Source organism: Branchiostoma belcheri, unplaced genomic scaffold (assembly GCF_001625305.1).
Source record: "Branchiostoma belcheri isolate BF01 breed outbred unplaced genomic scaffold, Haploidv18h27 scaffold50, whole genome shotgun sequence".
Taxonomy (NCBI): domain Eukaryota; kingdom Metazoa; phylum Chordata; class Leptocardii; order Amphioxiformes; family Branchiostomatidae; genus Branchiostoma; species Branchiostoma belcheri.
The window spans coordinates 426,764-450,243 of record NW_017804132.1 but is presented as its reverse complement, the minus strand read 5'-3'; the positions used below and the strand labels follow the sequence as shown (position 1 = coordinate 450,243).

The 23,480-nt window shown below is 39.2% G+C and overlaps 1 protein-coding gene across 1 annotated transcript; it reads right to left on the bottom strand.

The window, feature by feature from the left end:
- Window positions 1–916: 916 nt before the first annotated feature.
- Window positions 917–19,618, bottom strand: LOC109480213 (neuronal acetylcholine receptor subunit alpha-10-like). The gene is made up of 8 exons (XM_019782362.1): window positions 19,549–19,618; window positions 9,016–9,137; window positions 7,299–7,343; window positions 6,624–6,733; window positions 5,920–6,061; window positions 5,137–5,536; window positions 4,265–4,492; window positions 917–930 (listed from the first exon to the last, which is right to left on the bottom strand). Exons 1-8 carry the CDS (start codon window positions 19,613–19,615, stop codon window positions 917–919), a joined length of 1,128 nt encoding a protein of 375 aa, XP_019637921.1. The 5' UTR covers window positions 19,616–19,618.
- Between the last annotated feature and the right edge of the window lie 3,862 nt (window positions 19,619–23,480).

Sequence of the window (23,480 nt, the reverse complement as noted above, 5' to 3'; positions counted from 1 at the left end):
TAAGTTTGAGTGGATATCTCAGTAACCCTCCGTCAATTTGGCGGATCGCTTTATTTGCAACTCTGTACAGTAAATACTTTATTTCTTTATTGATTGTCTAAAAGACATTGTATATTTATGTATTTATACAACGTTATAACTCACACAAAGAGATACTATTGTTATTGTATACATACGTACATTTGGAGCCATGTACATTTGTATTGTATTTATTGAGAATAGATAAGGCTGATCACAACTCTCTTCTAGCCTGTGTCTTATTTTGGTTATATTAACAGGATACAGAATATTAACAAGATACAGTTTTGGTTCCAGGTCGGAGTTTATATTTGACCAGGGTTCCAAATAGTGCACAGTAAACTGCCGAAACTGCGTGCTTGCCACGTCATGTTTTGGGGATATGTACAGATCTTTCCAGGGGTCCAAATGCATGCTGGGAAACGCGGGGCACTATGGGTAAGCGCATCGACAGACCCTACTGCGCCTGTGTAAAACCCGGATTTTTAACGTTTTATTTCAAATGTTTGGTTGACGTTGTATTTTTTTTCTTATCCATACGATATATCATCCCAAACATAAAACTACAGACAGGAGTGCTAAGTACCATGTACATAACGTTATCAGATATATACATGATAAAACAGACTTCAAATAACAGTTACGGCTAGTGACAGTGCAAACTATACATTTGTAACTTTATTTTCACAATACAAAAATTACTACAAAATTAAAAGGATTAAAAACATATATGCTCAATTTTATTCAGTTGTGACTCAAAAGAAGAATATAAAAAGACAAATATTCAATAACAAAACGCTAGGTTTTATTAAAAATCATCTTCAAACATACACCACATACTTCTCTACTACCCTGTAGCTGTAAGTAATGACAATACTTCTTTGTTCCGAATGAATTCTTACATGACTACATCTGAAAGAGACAGGTCAGGGTCAAGTGAAGTCACGTGTAGGTGATCTATATCCCATTTTTACCTCTATTGTCTGCTCAGTCAGACTATCTTTCTAAATATATACTCTGCTGTTACATGAAATCTGACCGATATTTTGACAACGCTCCGTTTTGAACTCCAAAGAAGTATTCACTAGTTTCTCAGAGAAGGTTTTGTGGTGTAAGGCATATAAATAGTTCATATATATTTGTTACAGTAAGACCACTAGAAAATGTATCACGTACATGCTATGCTTTCATCTATCCGTAAAAGAATGAAGGGTTAGCGCCGCGATGCGGAATACTACATAATTACAACTCCACATTCATCCTGTGTTCGGGCGCGGTTAATACGTTTATACATTAACTATAACTGTATAGAGGATGAAGCACTTTTTTTTTAGAATGTGCGGTATACAATGACATCCGGAAATCTTTTATTAGCTCCTTGCAGTTAGAAAAGAAATTTGCATACTTGCCGAAAATAGAATTGTTCAAACATATTATGACATCCAAGCGCTATGACATAATTGAAAAACTATGTAAATTTGTTCATACATGTTTCAAAAAGAGAGAGGAGATCCTGTAGTTAGATCCTGTAGATAGAGAAATAGCACACGAATGTAATAATTGCTGTTACCAAGTTATTTAACTTAAGTGCATTTGGCCCGTGTAGGGCGTGAACATGCAATAAAGTTCATTGTCATTGTCATTAAAATGACCTAACTTGTGGACCTTGAAATAGACGCGTTTCTCTAGTAAATGTGTAGGTATTCATCTATTCTAACATTCTTTGGAGTAATCGTAAGTCCAGGAAAGGCATGGTCTTTGACATGGAAACTAACAACAACTAGAATTCTCTGAAAGTCAATCTAGTCTGGGCAATTTGTAGTTATGTAAGGTCATGCTGATTTATTTATATTGGTGACATCCTCCTGGAACCAAAAAAATGATGCGAGCGTGCGAATAAATTAGATAAAGTTTGTCAAAAAAATAGATGGCTGATAATTAAATCTTCATGGAAGGTTGAATAAATGACTAAACACATTGAGTATAGTGTTGGGAATAACAGACACTTCATTTCCATTTCTTCAGTTTTTCTTTTGAATTCGTTTTAGCATTGTACGGAATTTTCGATTTCTTTTTTTTTCAACTTACTGCATATATTTGGTGATTTTTGCAGCCGCTTTGTACGTAGACTACAGTATGGTCAAGAACAGTTTTATTTAGAAACGGACGCTCGTGGATATCATTCAAATCAACATGGCCTTACTTCGAGAAACATTGATGAAGTATACATAGTCTAAATAATTGCGGCATGTATAAGGCTTTATGTAGTACTACTATATCTTAGGCACTAAGTACAGATTTTGCATACGGAATGACTGATCACATGCTTACGTCGTAAGCTCAGAAAACTAAGGAAATTCTTGAAATAAGTTGCTCATTTATCATGTGAATTTAAGCTGTCTTGTTACGAAAAAAAGCTGTTTTAGGTTCTTGTTTCTAGTTAGATCTGTCGCAACCTGCTTGAAAATTCTACGGATTCCAAAATTACACGATTACCTAAGACGAATATCACCGGACCTCATGCTAAGTAAGCTAAGTAGTGTTTTTCCAACGTTACATCTTTTTGTGTTGTATATACGTACTATAAAATAACACAATGCACAATATTAGGCACTTAATTTTTATACATGATAATTAACTATTCAATAGATTTCAGAGAATTTTTTTTACATGCGATATATTGTGGTCATCACAAACAAGACAGGCACAGTGCGATTCTATTGTGTTCATACGTCAGAAGGCATATTTTATTCTAACAGTTTTTACGGAATTTAGGCCACAGTAAGTAATTTTTATGGATGACATCAGCGCGCGCATTAATTTTCCCTTGATTTTGGAAAAAAAACAAGAAATTTTGTTGCCTTCTGACAGTGGTCACCATGCCGAAAATGGGCAAAGATGTCTGCTGCCATGCCGGAACGTGGATGGCAGATAAATATGAAGAGAGGAGACAAGAAAAGGCTCTGATTTAATGTTTTGTTTCTTACTTTGATGCAGTGATATGTGATGCTGGCTGTGTATATGTGATGTTCCAACTGAATCAAAACCATTTTTACAATGATTGAGTCAAAATTTTAAAATGTAAGTACCTTGTTTTTTTCGGCCCGCCTTGTTTTTTTTCGCTCGCTCGCATTAGATTTGGAGTCTGCAGAGGATGTCATCCATAAAATTTACTTGCTGTGGCCTTACTTCGCGTTAACATACATTGTAGTACAGTCTGCCTGTTATAAAACGACTGTTTAACTTAAGCCACTTCGGTAGGACCTATTTTTTGTTTGATATTTCTATGTGGATTTACGTAGTGTATGTTCTTTCGTAACAAATTTGTTTTTTGCAGCATTGTTGTTAGATAGGGGAATCCGCGTTCCTGTGACAAGGTATACAGAAAATGCCCCTCGCTACCCCCATCAAACTCCTTTCAAGCCGTACCCGCTCAAAAATTCTGGCCGTACCCTAAAATTCGTGCCGTACCCGCGAAAATTTCAAGCCGTACCCAGTAATTCGTGCCGTACCCTGTACTTTTTTGCCGTAGCCAATGGCGGATATCGCTCAGCCCCGGTGCTTAGTCACTCGGAAGTCGTATCTAAATACCCTGTACGGCAACGATACAGAACGTTACGGCACGAATTTCCGGGTACGGCCAGAATTTTTGAGCGGGTACGGCTTGAATTTCTGGGTACGGCTTGAAAGGAGTTTGATGGGGGTGCTGGTCTGCATTTTGGTACATCAGATAGATGCGTCGATCTGAATGTACAGTACTGCAGGTTGTCGCAAGATGGTGCTTCAAGAGAAAGACTACCCAAAATGTCGTTCAGGCAGATGCACCCAACTCTCTTGACTTCTTATCTCTCTATTTTGCCGAATTCTATTCTTTCCAGGCGCCTTCCGAAGCCTGGTAGAGGCTATCGTTTTGGTACACTTTCTGTTATTTGTGTCCCAGGAACATCAACTTTTGATGGCGTAACAATCTGTTGAGCATATTCATGGAGATGGTGATCCTTTAGAAGATATTAATTACCTTTCATAATGACAGGATAGAAAATGAATATCACTGCAGTGATAGTACCAACAAACATAAGAAACAACAAAAGATAATTGACCAGCAAGGCTACACGTTTCCAAGTTTTGCGTCTGAGATTTTCTTTAGCATTATTCGAGTAGTGTTTTTCCATCGTACCCAATAATTTCCTCAAATTGTCGCATCGGCGACAACATGGCGGCGAGGCATCGTTCCCATAATCCTTACCGTGCGTCACGTGACCACAAGCCTCGTTGTCGTAACCGTTTGATTGCGCCTGCGCATGATGGTCACCGTGAGAACCGCCGTGGTCACCGACTTTTTTCGGAGGATTGTCGGAGAAATACCGCGCGATCCAAGCCGGGACAGGGCGATCGTTCTCGCTGAGGTTGATGACAAGCACGGTGGCTAAGGTACTAAGGCCGACAATGGCGATGGCAGTTGTGTAGATCTCACCTGAAACACACGGGCGCGATTTTAATACAGTAATCCTATGCAATAAGGAAATTTTATTTATTTCTTATTCCAACATGTAATCACCAGACGTGGTGACGACACATTCAAGTTTTTTTTCAACTTATATTAATAATGCCGCCACCAACACAGGGGACAAATACATGACAGGACAATACTCATTTACACCTGAGCTAAGTGAGGAAAGTCGTGTAAAGTGCCTTTCCCAATGGCACAAAAGTATTTTTTGTGTAGTTATATATTAATATTTTTAATAATACCATGTGCTCGTATTTTGGCAGGGTGTTGTTCAGCAAGACAGAAATGGAAAAAAATGGTATTGCGATATAAAGATTATTGTTACTTGTCCAAAACGTACCCATGCAGTATGAGGCCTGAGTACTGTTATTAATGCTTGTTTCTGTCTGGTGGTAGTTCTTTTCGAAGACAGAAAATACAGAAGGAACAACATTATGTAACCCAACACCAGTTCCCATGATGACAGACATCAACAAATCATGTCGTTGGCCAGGTCAGAGGTCAGTGTTTGGAACAGAAGAAGAAGAAACGTAGTAAAAACAATATTCCTTCGGTAAACATAAAAACAGATTTAAACGAAGGTAAAACTGTCCTTGCTCTTTCCTTACCTATGACTGACACGTCCCCAGACGAAGTTGGCATGGACTCCTGAACCATCATCAGGAACACAGTCAGCGCCAGGAGAACTGTCACATTCAGCTGGATACGGACCGCAGCATTGGTCGGTAAAAAGAAACCTCCAAGTACCACAAATATCGACGCCATACAAGGCAGAACAAACGTGAACAGATAGTAGTCCGCTCGTCGCTGCAGTGCCACTAAGTACCGCAAGTTGGGCCAAGGCTCGGGGCAGCACGAGTAGTAGTTGAGCTCTCGTTGAGCCTTAACTGTGAGGAGGTCCCACTCGCCGTTTACTACAAAACTGCTGATGTCTCCAGACTCGGACGTGTTGTACAGGTCGATCTCGGTACCGTCGTAGGACCAGGAGCCTAACAAGAGGTCACAAACCTGGAAAATAACACGCTAGTTACTCCTTCAAGAAATGTGCAATGTTAAGATAACCAATACACCGATACACCAATAATGAGCAATAGAAAAGGTAGAAATTTACACAGTAATAAGAAATCTGTCCTCTTAAATTGTATAAAGTGTAGATATTCAAATAACATTATATTTCTTATGCACTTATATAACTCACTTATTATAATAATAAGCCCCTATGTTTCATACGTTTGCAGTTGTCAAAAGAATTGACACCTTTAACCTATATACATACTGCGTAGAATTACTTTCTAAGCTTGAGCAGTACTAATATTGTGAGATCAAAAACGTACAAATAATATTCATTCACCATTGTGTAGTCAGTCACTCATAACCGAACATTGTTTTACCTGATTATCAAATGGGAAGAGCCCAGTGTGAACTTTACAGGAGGTCCGGGCTGTGATTGGCTGTAACCAGGTGACGTCACCGTCGGATGTGACGCTGACGTCAGTGTTGGTCGCCAGCTCTCCCGTCTGCCAGACATCAGCACTGGGGTAAAACGGAGGGAGGAGATCCGGAGAATAGAATGGTTAATTCTATGGTGGAAGAACACAGTTTTCGCCCTATGGGGATTTCTACAGTTAAGTAGCCCAGAGTGAGAAGGTTCGACGCTGTAAAAGTTATAGTAGGGTGCACAGGCAAGTTACAAAAATGTGTAAGTGTGTGTGTGTCCGTCACGGGACACGACAACTTGAGAAGGCTTAAATGGATTGTCTTGATACTTGGTAGGTGGGTAGGTATTGATGAGACCTGGAAATGATTAGATTTTGGACCCCCTAGCTGCTTGTTATGGTACTGCATTGAACTTCCGGTTTTGATATCTCATGATCTAGACATGCTTGGGTGACGAAATTTGGATAGGTAGCTAGAAGTGACGTGAGTTTGGGCCCCCTAGCGGCTTGCTCTGGAACTGCAGGGCTATCTGTTCGAAAATATTTAAAAGAGGATAACTCAAGAACCGGTTGAAACAATATGTTTCCATTCCTGAAAGGTAAACATAAGTAAACATAACAAAAAGTGATCACATAAACTGAATCATAGAAATTCTTACTTGTTGTAGAGAAAGATGTCCGGCAGCCAGATGTCTCCTGACGGAATCCGGATGACGTCGAGCTCGTCGTACTGATCCGGATCCCACGACAGATATTCATCTGTCCAATACTGGAGTATGAACATTTGTCAATGAAGTCAGTAGGTGTTATGCTTCAACAGTGTTAAAATGCGTTGTACCTGTGGGCCACCGTACTCGCTGTTTATGGCCAAAAGCGTTAAAAAAACGTTGTACCTGTGGGCCACAGTAGGCACCGTTTATGACCTAAAGCAGCCATTACCAGACTAACCTGGTATTGCCAAACCCTTTTTTTCTTTGCAGTGCTGAAATTGTGTCATTATTTGTCCCAACACGCAAGATGCTTTATGTCCTTAATGTTACAACCTTCCAACCTTGTACATTACTGAGGAACTATGAAGCATCATTTCGATGTAACATTGGTGATTTTAGGTACAATCAAGTGGTAATAAAATCCAGGTTTATAAATTATGCCGTTACATTAGAGTCTTTATATGTTTTCTGCGAAGGTCCATTTGGAGACACCGACCCCAGTAGTACACATCTGGGATGCGTACAAGAGAGACAGAAAGGACAGAAAGCATTACATGTGCACATTTCCTTCTACATCCATAGCCAGAAATATACGATTACTGCCAAAACTTTACACGCACTTACCATACGTATCCATAGAAGTGACGTCAAGACCTGCTCTCTTTCAGCCTGTAACAAAATCAGAGTTTTTAGAGTTCTGGGAATTCCAAATATCTTGGATTTCTAGATTACAAACCTCAACGATTTTTTTAGTTTTCGTTAATGCACTGTAAACGTAGAAGTTTTTTTTTTTTTTATTCAATCGGTTGGCTTTATCAGCAATCTCCGGACCCACCAGAAGTGAACCAAGACATTGGTCATCCTCGACCACAAGGGACGGACAAAAATTACACCAGTTTAATGTTAAAACTTTTGGTCCAACACAAAAAATTTTCTCACCTAGAGCTTTCGACCAGTCACTCTGGTCTTCCTCAGTAGACTGAGCCAGTGAAGCTTGTCACGTGGCTTCTTTGAAGTGTGACGTCAACACTGGATCAAAGGTATCTGGTAGACGATGTCGGCCCCCGTCGCGGTTCAATGTAGGTCGATGGGCCCTTCAAAGATGTAGGGTGATGGTCACACTTCAAAGAAGCCACGTGACAAGCTTCACTAGGTCAGTCTACTGAGGAAGACCAGAGTGACTGGTCGAAAGCTCTAAGTGAGAGAACTTTTTGTGTTGGACCAAAAGTTTTAACTTTAAACATGTAACTACCAACACAGATAAACTTTCATGATAGTATAAGAATTACACCACTTCATGAACTCCCCCACACACTACCAACTTACTACCTCTAGGTACAACCTGCTGGATCACTTTAAGAGGTAACCTCTGTATCAATCAATTGTCAAAATCACCTCCCACCCACCATGCAACCGAAGCAATTAGGACAAGTAGGGCCATTAACCCAAAACTCAGCCACCCAAAACACCTCATACCCTTCAGAAATTATCAAAGAAGAAATATTTCAGCAAATAGATGTAATCGATGAGAATATATAAACAGCTTTCTTAAATTATGGTCTGTCTTGTGGGGGATTTGGGCTCATTCATTAGCTTGATTCAAATAACTGAATCTTAATACATCTGCTTCAACATAGTGAAATTAGGCAATAACTTATGGAATTAAGAAATTGCACAATCTTCAAAATCCCTTGTCTACAAAGCAGATAGGGGGTGTTTTAATAACTAGAAATTGATTAGGACTGTCGAAACAAATGGCAAGAGGATTGCAGTTCAAGAAAGTAATTTTGAAATTGGGCCGCAATACAATATGTAATATTAATATCAGTTGTATTGCATAACAGTATTCATGGTGGAATTTGCGGCCACAAGGCCACAAATTATGACTGACCTCCGTAATCGTAGATCAGTAAAATATTGCAAACAGTTCCCTAGCGATTTTCTGGCGTTCTACGCGTTCCTTCAATTTGAAAACTGATGCAGACAAGGTTGGAACTATTTTATTGGAACTATCATGAACTCATACCAATTATTATCATTATCATTATTGCTCTGTATTTGTAATTTACATTACTTTATTTCATAGTCATTAACTTATACCGTACATTATTTGATTATCCTTATTGTATTATTTCCATTTTCTATTGTATTATTTCCATTTATTGATTATATTTTTTTGTATAGTTTAGAGGAGGAGGGCCTAGTATAAGCATGCCATGCTTCTCCCCTCCTCCTGCACCTGTTTTATCCTTGTTTTGTATTTTATTATTGTCTGTTTTGTTAATGTGCAAACAAACAATAAAACATAAATAAATATTTGAGTGAGTAAAGCGTCACCTACCAGCCCGAGTATCTGGCGGAGTGATACATCCATGCGCACCTCGGTGGGTCGGCTGAAGTTCCTCACTGGGCGGACGTTCTTGTCGTACTTACGGAGGATGTCTTGTCTCAGGTTCGCGTTCACTGAAAAGGAGTTTTTTATTTATTTTTTATTTATTTATTGAAACAACAAAGTACAAGACATGGTACAAGACACAGAGGTGGAAACTCTAGCCGAATATAAGCTAATATTAATCACACCCCTGACATAGAATACAAATTACAAGTATGAAGATGACAAAACAACAAATGAGCGTTCGTATATACAAGACTAACGGCAATATAAATCATTAGGCAACTGTAAATCGTTGGGTATTAAGTATAAAGGTTTGAGTAAGAATCAGAATTTTTTGTTAACTGAAAAGGAGTTTAAAAGCTTGTAGCAGGTATAATAGCGTTCAGCACAGTCACCACGTTCGTCCAATCAACGTCCAATCAGCTATGGCCTGACAAATCGCTTCATATTTCCCCTAAATCCTCTGTCGCACATTCAAAATCTTTCCCGATTATAGACCAGCCGGTATGTTGGGGGCATCCTGATCAGGTTTAGACCGCTCCTGCTTTTTGATACAAATCACATTTCAGTTGAATCTGAGTTAATTTTGAATGCCAACCAGGTCCACTGCTTGCCTAGACCCTACCTTCAGCCAACCAGTCCCACACCATGGCCTAACCTCCCGTCTACTCCTGATTGTTTTCAACAGTTTGAAACATACAGCTGGCGCAGTCGAACGGTAGCCTACCACCCAATACCCGATTAAATTACGTCATACAACCCCCTGCACGCTTGCAATAAAGTTACGAAAATACTTCCCGGGGATAAAATCTCCAAACTCCTTTTACCAATTAACGTATCCCATGCGGATCTTATGCCATTGTTTTGCACTCCATAATTGTTTGACCTTAGACACACAAATATCACAGGAACATGTTAATCCACAACAAAAGTGTTTGGGGCTGAGTTCACTCATACTGAATATATACCCGAAAGACAACTTTAACCATTTCAACCGTTTACTCCAGGGTCTGTACTGACCTTGAATTAAGCTTCCTTTAAAGTGTTCATAAAGCACAGTGATATTTCAGACGGGTGATGCCATTAGTACAAAACGATCTGACATGTAGACTGTAGTAATCCCTGTTGATGACTGCATATGTGCAGACATAGACCAATTATTGCCAGTAGACTGTTTGCTGTCTGTTACCAAAATATCGTAGGCTATGATAATAATCCTGAGCTCCTGTACAATATTGGACTGATTTTTATTCTGATTGAGTCCTGAGCTCCTATACATAATACCATTAAAATGCAGATTCTAAACAAAAAACGAAGTTCATGTAACAACAAGTTGTAATGAAGTATTCTGGTCAATTTCAGTCATATTCAAGCAGCCTTTTTTGAAATAAATATTTCTATATTTAAATATTACAAATATTTTGTCAATACATATGATTGAAAATGGGCGCAATTTTATAATGGATTATTCACAATATAATGATAAGCGCCCATTGCTTAATTTTCTTTCCGATTGTTCAACTGATTTCAACACTTTAGGTCATATCAATAAATTCTAATATATTTTAAGAGGATATAACCCATACAGTATGCAATTATATCTTAAAGACTGCTTGTTAAAGACTAGTTATACTTAGTATATCTAATTTTTTTGTACGTAGTTTATCACATACATATAAGTAGGATGACTATCCATACAATGTACTTTGTTCAGTCTTACTTGTACATTGTGCTGTAGACCACACGAAAGTTCCTTACTTTTGTCGAGTAACTAAAGAAAGAAAAACATATAAAGTCCTTCCTTTTAGTTGAAAAAAAACGACAACAATGAAATCAGCAAAAGAGCGTGCCTACATGCGATGCATGCCAATACATATCTCTGGGAGGAAAAAGAATGAGATATTAGGAGCCAATCATTGCCCATCAGCCGGAAATAGAATTTAATGGGTTTCGGGGGTTATGGATGACTGCCTGATGCATTTCTTTCAATTTGATACCAGGGAAAACCACGCTGAACGCCCGCACACTTTCCAATCATAATCTGTCTCTCTGACCCAGACTGTATCCTCATGATCGAATTTAGGCCATGCTGTTTTTTTACTGGAGAGTAAGATGATTAAAAGAAAAGCAAGCTCGAATTTCTGTCCGTTAAAAAAATAATGAAGGTTTAGTGCAATGGCGATAATTATGTGACTGTTGTACCGATTATGTGTGCGCGTGTTTCTGCCTAAATCACTGTCTCCGGTATTGGGCCGAGTTGACCAGGTGGATGGGCCGAGTTGTCTGTGGCGAGTTGGTAATGGTCCGAGTCGGCCGACATTCCAAAAAAAGAAGGGTTTACTATTCGCCATACTATACTCCTTGTGATTAATCATTTTTCAACCCTCATAACCACGTAGATTTTGAAATGATTCAATAATGTTTGCCAATACAAACGTTTTTTTAATCAGACGCTTTATCCATCTTCGAATTTAGGCCGTGCTAGTTTCATTATGTGGATGGAATTCGCTTTTTACCAATACAAAAACCAATAAAAAAGCATGATTTTGTTCGTTTGCAAAATTACAAAAAAAGTTTTGACCATACCGTAAATCGTAAAAAGCATCTGAAAAATGTTGTAAAATGCCAAACTCTGTTTCAAAGGCAGAGAAGAAAATGCGAAGAAATGAAAATAAAGAGTCTACTATTCGTTATGCCATTCTCGTTGTGATTAATCATTTTTCAACCCTACGTAGATTTTGAAATGATTCAATAATTTTTGCCAAACGTTTTTTACTCAGACGCTCGCATCAGTTTTGTTGTCCCAGAGGATGTCATCCATCTCTTCAAATCATTGGCCTAACACACACGGTAGATACCCAAGCAAACTCCTTTCAAGCCGTACCCGGAAATTCAAGCCGTACCCGCTCAAAAATTCTGGCCGTACCCGGAAATTCGTGCCGTACCCGCGAAAATTTCAAGCCGTACCCGGTAATTCGTGCCGTACCCTGTACTTTTTCGCCGTACCCAATGGCTGATATCGCTCAGGGCGCTTTGTAAGACGTCATTCGGCAGATAGGTGGCCAGGAATATTTACCAGAGCATAGGCTATATGAGGTTGTGTATCGTGTACAGGGTATTTAGACACGACTTCCGAGTGACTACGCACCGGGGCTGAGCGATACCCGCCATTGGGTACGGCGAAAAAGTACAGGGTATACCGAATTACCGGGTACGGCTTGAAATTTTCGCGGGTACGGCGCGAATTTCCGGGTACGGCTAGAATTTTTGAGCGGGTACGGCTTGAATTTCCGGGTACGGCTTGAAAGGAGTTTGATGGGGGTGAGGAGAGGTTATTTACTGCAATTCCATCTGGTCATGGCCTAAAGGTGATTTATATATGTCAAGGCGAGCTTACAAAGGTCAATGTATGTACCATACCTAGCACAGCTTCCCCCAGGCGTGTAATACTGTTCGCATATACATGTATACCTGTGTGCACCAAATTAAACATTTCTGAGCTGTGACCCTTATGTTGACTTTGGGTGTATCAGTGCACCGATACAATATAAGAGCCGTGTAGGTTTACGTGCGTAAACGTATCATAACTGTACTCTAGTATACAGCATATTCTTGACATTCAAGTGTCCGAATATAATTATAAAACCATTGCATCACTTATTTATCGTCGGCAAGAAAATCCCACTTTTAAGCTTTGAAGACAGGCACTAATGTTAGCAATTAGGTTTTTACGGAATTCTATTTTATAAAATTACACATGGTCCTTCGCAATACGTTATATCATGCAGGTCAGTGTCACAGACCCAGATTGTAGTAAGTGACTCTGCCCCCGTCCCCTCTTTTTTTCCCTTAGAAGTAGGCTCCCAAAGAAACCAGACAGACTGCAAGATCTTTTTAGAATGTCTCCTTACCCTGAAAACGGACAAAGCTGTGGGTCTAGATCACCTGAACAACAGACTGCTCAAGTCAGCAGCCGAGATCATCGCACCCTCTCTGACGAAAATATTCAATGAATCGCTGCTCAGAAGTGAGTTCCCAGAGGACTGGAAGAAGGCACGCCTATCGCCTATACACAAAGCAGGGGATAGAGCTGCGCCAAATAACTATAGACCTGTCAGCATACTACCTGCTGTCTCAAAGATAGTGGAAAGGGCGGTACATACTCAACTGTACAACTATTTGTCAGTAAACAGTATTCTTACAGAGGCCCAGTCTGGGTTTAGGCCAGGCCATTCCACACAATCTGCGGCTCACCTACTCACAGAGAAGTGGTTTAATGCCATGAACACTGGTCAGCTGACAGGGGCGGTCTTTATTGACCTCTCCAAAGCGTTTGATACGCTCGACCATACCATTCTTCTTCAAAAGTTGTTTTGCTATGGCATACAAGGTGAAGCACTTGATTGGTTTACATCTTACTTATCTAGCAGACAGCACTGTACTGCCATTAATGGAGTTACCTCTGGTTTCCATAAAATGCAATATGGTGTACCCCAAGGCTCATTATTGGGCCCGTTGTTGTTTTTAATTTATGTTAATGACATGCCAAATTGCGCCGAATCTTGTGAAATATCAATGTATGCGGACGACACTGTCATCTACTATAGCAGCAAGGATGTTAGCGATATTGAGTACAACCTCCAAAATGATCTAAATACTCTTTCTCAGTGGTTCACAGCTAATTCGTTATCCGTAAACAGTGGTAAATGCAAACTCATGCTTATTGGAACAGATAAAAGGGTTAACAGTTGCAGAAGCCCTGAAGTGTATATCAATGGGGCAACTGTAACGGAATGTACCTTTTACAAATACTTAGGTGTGTCAATTGATCGTAATCTCAACTGGAAGTGTCAAATAAATGCCGTCTTGGGCAAACTCAGGCGATCACTCAGCATTTTAAAGCACGTCCGCACATTCCTTCCAACATCTACTCTGTTAACTTTGTATAAAACTATATTTTTGCCACATATTATATATGCCTGCACTGTCTGGGACGCTGCGCCCGAACGTGAGTTGGGGAAATTGCAAAGGTTGCAGAACCGAGCTGGCAAGCTGATTCTACGAGCCCCGTATCTAACTCCATCAGCCGAAGTCCACCGACGTCTGGGCTGGATGGACGTAAAGTCAATCCACAAACATCACAAAGCCCTCCTACTACATAAGGCCCTGAACAACCAACTACCGCCGTACATGCGCCGGATTTTCACATACTGTAGGGATAGAGCGACCAGAAGCACCAGACAAAGCGCGACTGATCTCCTTGCGGTACCGATGCCATTAAGAGAAATATACCGGAGATCCCTAGCCTACTCTGGCTCTCTTGTATGGAACGCTCTTCCGCAGCATGTTAGAGCAGCACCTACTCTTGGAACCTTTAAAAGACTGCTAGTATCGTAACTGACTGGACGACTTTGGACACAACGAGTTATGAGTTATTTATTAGTTATTGCCATTTTGTTTATTTATTTACTTTGTGTGAGTTACCTTATGTATAAAAAATATTACTTTGTTTTCATTTGTGAGCAAGTAGTATTTATGTTATGACCCCCTGACACTCCTCCACGCTCGACCTCTATGAAAAGCGGCCGAAATAGCGGCCGATTAGAGCATGTAACACTGTTACAGATCGAGTTGAAATAAAGGCTCAAACAAACAAACAAAAACTAATGCAGTAACCAACCAGTTTCATTCTGCGATGTTGTATTTTCTTTGGTGACAGGATGCAGATCTCGGTACAACTGCTGGTTTGTTAGCTTTTGCTAAAATTTAGAACTTGCACTTCTTGTTCCGCCGCTCAGAACCTTTCAGCGTGCCACTAGGTTCTCTTCCAGTTCTCATCAATACACCGTAAACATACCTGTCTCCGAGTCATTTTACAACAACAGCTTCTTTCCCCGGACTGCAAAATTATGGAACTCTCTTCCAAACAGCTGTTTTCCATTTGAGTACAATCAACAAAGCTTCAAAACAAAGGTTCACCGCCATCTCCTGACATAACTACACTATACTCACTTAAGTACCTCTAGCTCTATGCCTAGAAGTGGCCAAAAATAATTGGCCTTGCATTGAGCGACAACGTTAAAAAAAATTAATTTAGATTTCGAGCCCCAGTGCCACAGGTGATGCTGGGTTTACAGTTGTAGTACACAGCGGCGCCGGGAGAAGACAGCTGTGAACTGGTGACTGTCATTAACTGTGAGCTTCATAGAAGCGTCTCAGAGAGAAGGGTCTATAGAGATTACCTCCGCGGAGCAGGGTCTAGTTAATGGCTGAAGGAATTTCCCATGCACCATTATGGAGCAGACTGACTACGTTTTTGGCAGCCTTCCACCTGTCAGATCCTAGAAGCTTGATAACCAATTAAAACTCTAAATCGGTAGAATTGGAAAAAAGTATAATCCCTTTCCAAGACCAAGAACTGCCTTGTTACCAAATTGACTTAGGCTGTGATGACTGGTTTTACATAGAAAGCTCCTATTACAATAATTTTGAGAGTGATAATTAAAGAATCCCGAGATCCCATTGGTATATTTTGGAATGGGGATCTTTTTTTTTCAAACTGCATCATTGCTGTAGTCAGGTCCGGCTTTCTTTTTACTAAGCACATGTATCTAGTTGTCAAAAATTCACGAAAACCGAAAATTTTCCTGACGTGACGTATTTGTGTGTGTGTGTGTGTGTGTGTGTTTCTGTGTTTGTAGGTATGTATGTGTAGCCATTTTATGAGAGATTTTTCATGCCCTCCTAAAAAGTTGTTACTTGTAAGCACCAAGGTTTCAACGATGTATGAGGTCTCAGACTTTTTTTTCTTCATGCTGACACATCTAGATTCATGTTGTAATCAAACGGCACGGGTACCAATTCCAGGGTGGTTAGGTCTACGTAGTGTCTGTCCTCGGGACCAGAATGACCTCAAAATCGATAAAACCAGCGACAGAAGGTCACAGAACTAAAGTGAAACCTGCCCTTATATTCTGCATTCCAGATCGTCTGTCACAAATACTTTTGGACGTACTTCATCAATGTCTTTTCGCTGAATTTTTACGGTAATATCTTTACAGCAGGTCTTGTATGTGATTTTATGGCAGGTTGTATATTTTGTGGAGTTCTTTGTTATCGAGGAGCGCACACAGCTGTGGTACAGACAAGCGGATTAACTGTACTGTTATCGTTATAAACAACCTGTCTTAGACCATAGAGTGGCTTTATCTAACATCCCCGTAGTCATAAATCAAATACTAGTAACATATAAACTGAGATGGAAGCTTTGCGTAGTGTTCACCGTTTTTATAATATGTATGTATGAAATATGTGGTGAAACTTTCAGCTTGTAAATGCCTAGTGCTCGCATTGTATTGTCTTTAAAATTTTATATTCCAACATTTAATGACTAGATATGGTGACAGCACACTTGAATCAACTTATTTTATGCCGCCACCAACGCAGAGAATGAATACAGAATTTTGCACTTAGTCTACACGATGCACTGTAAACTAGCAGAATATCGTTTAAGGTTAATTTTGCTACTGATTTTTATTAATATAAAGGATTTAAAATGTTACATGTCCAAACCGACCGTCTGAAAAATGTCATGTAATTATGAGGATGATTTCTATGTAACTTACGTAGATCCCGAAGGGGAATATATTGTCAGGAGCTCTCATCGTGTCCTTAGGCCTGATTTGTCTGGTGTTATCTGCGACAGTCGACGTCTCAGACCTTCAGTAGACAATTAGGCAAAGTTGGAATCAAGGCAGCATTCGGAACGATGTGATACAGGCCACAGGACACTAATTCGCGCAGGCGCAGAGGGTCCAATTGATGAGCGCATCCACAGCAACTGTAACTGTTATCCTTGGTATGTGTTGATTTTTTTCCAGCTCGGAGGTTATCATGTTTACCGAAGGAAAAATAATTGTTCTTGCTCATTTTCGCCCTCTTCTGTAAACAATTAAGGTCAATAACCTGAACCAGACGTCTGTCACCATGGTAACTAGTGTTGGGTTACATCATGTTGCAATTTTATAGCAGAAGGGATTTGGACTCCTGTCCCCATATATATGAATGTGTTTGAGTAAGAATTAACAGAGCAGACCATATGCGAAGGTAAACATTTCCTTAGCAAATGTAACCTTAAAAGTTTAATTTTTTATTTTGGAATTATGGCTTGTTTTAGCTGCCCGGTACGATTCTAAAAGTTGTTCTGTGTGCCTGAGGTATTGAAAGGGTCATAGGTGACAATGAGTTCAGAATCCTAGATCTCTAAATCCACCAAGCTTAGCTTGATCTCTTGTCTTTTATCCATATAATGGTCTGGTCATGGCCTAAAACTTTTCAAACTACATTAAAGAGATTATGTCTTCCATAGTTCTATGCACTTACTGGGCTTACTGGCTCTAAGAGAAATGGCCTACATTTTCCCCGGAGTCCTATTAGACGGTGAAGTAGACAGTCCATGCTAGCTTAAACATAAACATATCGGTCACAATGTCATAGTTTAGTTAGATATGAATTAGTCTTAAGTTTGCGAGGTAAAATTTTGACTGAACAAAAGCAACTAGAAAAGCAATCAGTTTCCAAATTTTAAATTGTAAAAACTAGAGAGGATTCTCAAATTAAAGATAAGTGGGGAAAAATCTAAAATGTATTAGGGGACTTCTTTTCAAATGTATTAGCTATAGAATTTTATATCCTCTGTTTTTCATGCTCATTATATTAGATAAGAAAATCATAAATCATTTTTTTTAAATGTTACACAGTGGCAGCAACATAATACAGCATGCCAAACGTAACCGCGTTATTATATAATGTCACCAGATGCGATATCAATTGTCAAATAGAACTGAATATACCTTTCAATGGTTGTCGTAGGCAGTTTATTGGGTTTACATTCGTAAAAAGGTTATACTGCATAATAATACCTCACATGTTATATATTTACGACATTCTAAATGTTCTCCTGGGTTAATTAGTCTATGGATTGGAATGTTATACTTAATTGAGTATAGTCTGACGGATATGGTAGATATAAATATTTCTATAAAATGTGATTACATCAAATCTTATTCTATTTAAAACGTTTTCACATTTTAGAAATCATTTAGAATATCATTATATAAAAGTTACCATACAGCACCCAAGTCTATCCATGATAGTGAAATGTTTTAGTCTATTTATGTTATGATTGTTGCTTTAGTGTGCCGTGGATATAGCAGCTATTTTTGTCCTGCAAAACAGGTCAAATCTGACCTGTATGTACTTTTCCTGGTTGAGAAAAATAAATGAATTGTTCAGCTCCGTTTCGCATGTAGGCCATCAGCGGTCAAATGCCGGGAATACTTCATATAATTGTATTTGGACCATGTCAATGTACGTTTGAATAATTTCCCACTTTCTGTTCCGACCTGTGTCATTTTTTATGTATCTTTAATTTTTCTTTTAAATGAATGGATCCCGACAAATATGTGCATACCCGTTATCTAAATACTAAAATGCCAGTATAGTACATAAAATGAATTTGATAAATAAACATCATTAGGCTACGTGCGGTACGTTAGGTCATGTATGATTTGCCCATGCCCTCGTGTCATAAAGAACATATGTAATACGTCATAAAGAACATATGTAATACGATGGTTGAAACGTCCTTTACAGTGCTCTAGTTGTAAGAAATTACCATAGAGAGTAGCGTTTATAGATCTTCATTACAAGTGACGGCGCCCTCCTTCCGCTGATTGCACCACAGCAAGCGTCTGGAGTCACCCTCTCTCCTCTACTTCAAAAGATCGGTTCACCAGTTTCCGTCATTTCTCATGCATTTTACCAGTACAGGACGAATGAATTAGAATCCGAATCGTCGGTACGTCCTATTTGCAACGCAAAGCCATTAAATTGTGATGTTGAACTTAATTGAAATAATTAATGGTGGAGATATCTCATTCGGTATTAGTGCAAGCTAATTATGTTCTCATGTTATCAACGGATAATTGAAAAAAATGATTTTTCGGTCCCTTTTGGTAAATGTAAATGTTCATTGTTTATATTATGTCTGAAGCTTAAGCCTGTTCAGTATATATGCACAGTTGCATGATACACTAGTTAACGGGGCTTACTAGTATTTCTGTACTGTAGTCTTCAAACACACACACACACACACACACTCACACAAACACACACACACACACACACACACACACATACACACACACACACACACATACCATCAGACGAACACACTCAAAACAATACTTACGAATACATTATATTCGCTATGCATAATATGGTACTTGACAAGGCTTATTACTGCACTACAGTGCCAAAACATATCCATACATGATATAATGTTTAGCGAGGATTATTGCTATGTCTACCTATTACTCCAGATAAGCTTACACACACAGAAATCTACAGACTTCCTTACTTGAAAGTACCTGCTCAGACATGCGTCTGTGTAGAATGCTAAAATTGAGTAATACTCACCGAGGGAACATGCCATCAGCTGTACATGTAGAACCACGAGGAAAATAACGCTCCACGCTAACGTCATCCTCATCCTAATCCAGCTCCACTCTCAGAATCCTGAGAACATCAACATCAAAAAAATTAAATGATGAAAACGATATCAAAGAAACACTCATTTACACGCGTGGAATGCATGAAGACCACTTTGAGTAGATTCCGATTAAAGGCGATGTACGTTTTGCCATCAGGCAGTTTCCAACTGGCCAAGGCATGTATCCTGATAATGTATTCGTTGCATGTTCCGTGCGGTGAATACATAATGTCTTTCCGGGTCTTTCTGTAAGGTAGGTTACTGCTAAATTCGCTCTATTGCCGGGTTGCGGTCACCTCTCGCATGTAAATGGCTCAGGTCGTGATTGCATGGCAGGTTTTGTGTGTCTGTTGGCAATCAGGGATGTGGTAGTGGATCAGGGACCTGTCACGCTGGCTGATTTGTGAGCCTGACTTTATGTGCGTTTAATGAAAGGAATTATTGAATGGCGCCTTTCAAAGCTTCATTAAAACTTCCGTGCAGCCGCCACGCGGTTGCTGTATCGTCTGCAGATGGAGCGTATGGACTAGCCTGGTTACAGACAGAACTTTATTGACACTACAAAAGTACAGCGACTTTCGTAAGGTCTAAGACATGTAGATATACAGACAAATATACATGGGTACGACAAAAATATCCTACGTACAAAACAATAGATGGGTCAACTAATACTACTTGTTCTAAGGTCTAAACATTCTTTGATATATTTAGTTATTATCTTTGATATATTTAGTTATTATACATACGTACAGACGTCGTGCGATGGCTAGCTAAGGGTACTCCCGTGTCGGTCGTGAAGTTGTCGTGCAATATTTAGCCATCAAAAACGCTGTCATCGATTCTTGTCAGTAGTTTGATCTGTGGCAACATGCATGAGAATTAAACGACATCAATTTAGTGCGATGACCTGCGACAAATGTACGATTACAGGCCGGCGGCTTTCCTCTCTCGGCTTTGCAGTTCTCGTGCAGTATTTCGCTGCCTAAATGCTGTGAAACTCTGGAATTCTCTACCTACAGATGTAAAGTCCATCTCCCATGTCAAATACTTTACCAACAGGGTGGTGCAATTCATAAAAGTCAGACAGTTATCTTCAAGGTAGAATTCATATGTTTTTGTTAATGATTTCCATGTAAATAGTTAAGGTTTTTATGCGAATGGGTAATCCCCTCTGTTTTTAAATTATTCATGCTGTATGTTAAGTGTAAATTTGTATGATTGTGTCTGTAATTGTGATGTTACATGTATTTGTATTGGAACCCTGGAAGAATAGCCCATAATGGGCTAAAGGGTATCTCAATAAACTGAACTGAACTAAACTGTCAGTTTGATCTGTCAGTCAGCTTGCAAATTCAACGAAATCAATTCCGTTCGAACCTACGAAGAACGTACGATCGTAAACCAATGGTTGTCGTGCAGTTGTAGTACACACATTAGCTTTCTTTGTACCGAACATGCTGTTTTAGATCCCTGTCAGTAGTTGGATCTGTGACAACCTGCTAGGAAATTCAACGGCATCAATATCGTGCGATGAACCACGACGAATATGACCGCGTTGTGAATAATCGTTTAAGTTTGGGACGTCTGTCCGTAGACATTCTAGATTCACGTGTGTGGATACGTACATGCTCAAATTAATTTAATATAGACTACCACAATGTCTAAATTGAAATTTTAAGAGTTATCCTCTTAACATTTAAAGAGTTGTCCTTTCCTCTATACGGTTTCAACATGTATCGTAGTTTCAATGTAATATGGTGATTGCTATGTGCTACAAAGTAAATTTTAGAATTAAGGAAATACATTGATGCACATGACACACAAGGGTCCCAAACGAGCTGTTTCTCGACTCGAAGAGAGATAACGTACAAGAGTGGCCAAGGATACTTTTCTGTGAAATCGCGGCAACTAGTTTTTCCATGCCAACATTCCCTGACGCCAAACCTTATGAACGGAGACATTAATTTGTATCAGGAAAGGCGTACCGTTACCTGTAGGCATGAAACACATTACTCTTTCAGTGTTATCACAGGAACCACAGCCTTAGTACTGTAGGGACTATTAGGTATGAAGCGAGATAAATCTTATGATTTGTTCCATGAAAAGAGATTTAATAATTGGTTTCCACCGCAATTAGAAACGTAAATGGCTGTGACATGCATATGAGTGGCGATTACGAAAAATTTACGGTAGGTAGTACTACATTATATTATAAACATTGTTCATACTATTCCGTTAGGCCATACTGACTTGATTTTATGGATGGCATCCTCTAAAGAATCACAAACTAGTGCGCGCGGGCGAATAAAAAAATCCGGTATGAAATGCTGCTTAACCACAGGTATGCAATTTACAAAGCTGGTTTTATGAATTTGCCGTAGTACATAGCGAAGCTAAAAAGTACAAAAATGTGCTAAAACAGGTGTTATGTTTCTGTGTAGATACAGAGGTTTTACTTAATAGGTTGAATCAAATTCAGATATGTTTCAAACTTCCAAATCAACATTCTAACATTCCAAATTTTGCTAGTGATATTATTCTATGTTTCCTTGAACCCATCTACTGGAAGAATCGATTACTAATATTTAAAAATCGTCTAACGTTTGATTAGAATAAATTCAATGAGTAAAGAGACTCTTTTTACACAGCCAACTCATTTATTCAGCCGACGTTTCTGTGACCGTCTGTCACCTTTCTCAGGCAGTTCTGACTGGTTCACATTGCTGTCAGAATTTCCAGACAAAGGTGACAGACGGTCACAGAAACGTCGGATGCATAAAACACTTGGTTGTGTAAGAAGAGTCTCTTTACTCAGTGACTTACCAACCTGATTAATATATTCACGTAAAATGAATTCAGTTTTTTAAATGTCCTCGACCTTATGGTTGAATGTTTAATAACCCATAGTGTGACATATAACCACAGGTGAGGATATTGTTGCGGTAGCTTTACGAGCAATATTCCTTCCTGCTGTTTAATCACTAGAGACACTTGATGTATCACCGCGTCTGGAGGGAATCTGTCCTCCTTAACAGGAGCAACTGGTACCTTTTACAAACCCACAGGGTGGAGAGAATTGCCCATCAAACATAATTCTGCAGGACAGGTGCTCTCCATCAAATCGTTCAAAGTAGCGGATGTTTTAAAAGATGTGGAATCACCAGAGGCAGAATACCATAAACCTGTAGCAAGTAAACCCCAGGATGGCTGTTTCTATGATGATATTCCAGTCAGTACCGGTTGGGATTGTGTTGACCCGTAGTTGTGAGGACAGAAAGGTCGCTATGATTGATGAGACTTACGTTAGTATAACTCTGCAAATTCATCATCCGTTAAGAGGGTTGAGGTTTCAGTGGGAAGAGATGGCTTCATCGCACTCTGGGTTTACTGAAAGTTGATTGAACTCATGTTTTTTTAACATGCCATAGTCTCAAAACAGATGTATAAGTGTGTTGGCCATGTCAGATGCGTCAGTATATTGATGAATATTTTCTTTTGCTTCATTTTTTAAATCTTTTATGTTTATTTCTTAATACTTCCCTTGGAAATCAGCCATTATTACAATATAACGAGCTACAAATGTACACTCATGATTCATAAATAGAATTAGAAAGACAAAAAAAACTAACGAAAAAAAAACAATTTCACCACACCTACATGTACCTGATTAAGAAGGTAATCGTTATAAAAATATTCAACTAATTTGGAACTTTTTTTATTTTATAGTGATTTATGACTTTGTTAATTCTGATTTGCAGTGCATAATGCTGATAAGCCTAAGATTTTAGTGGAAAGAAACCGCAATTCAGCACTTGTGCTGCAAGGGTATTTGTTGAATAAACCATTCTCTCTCTCTCTC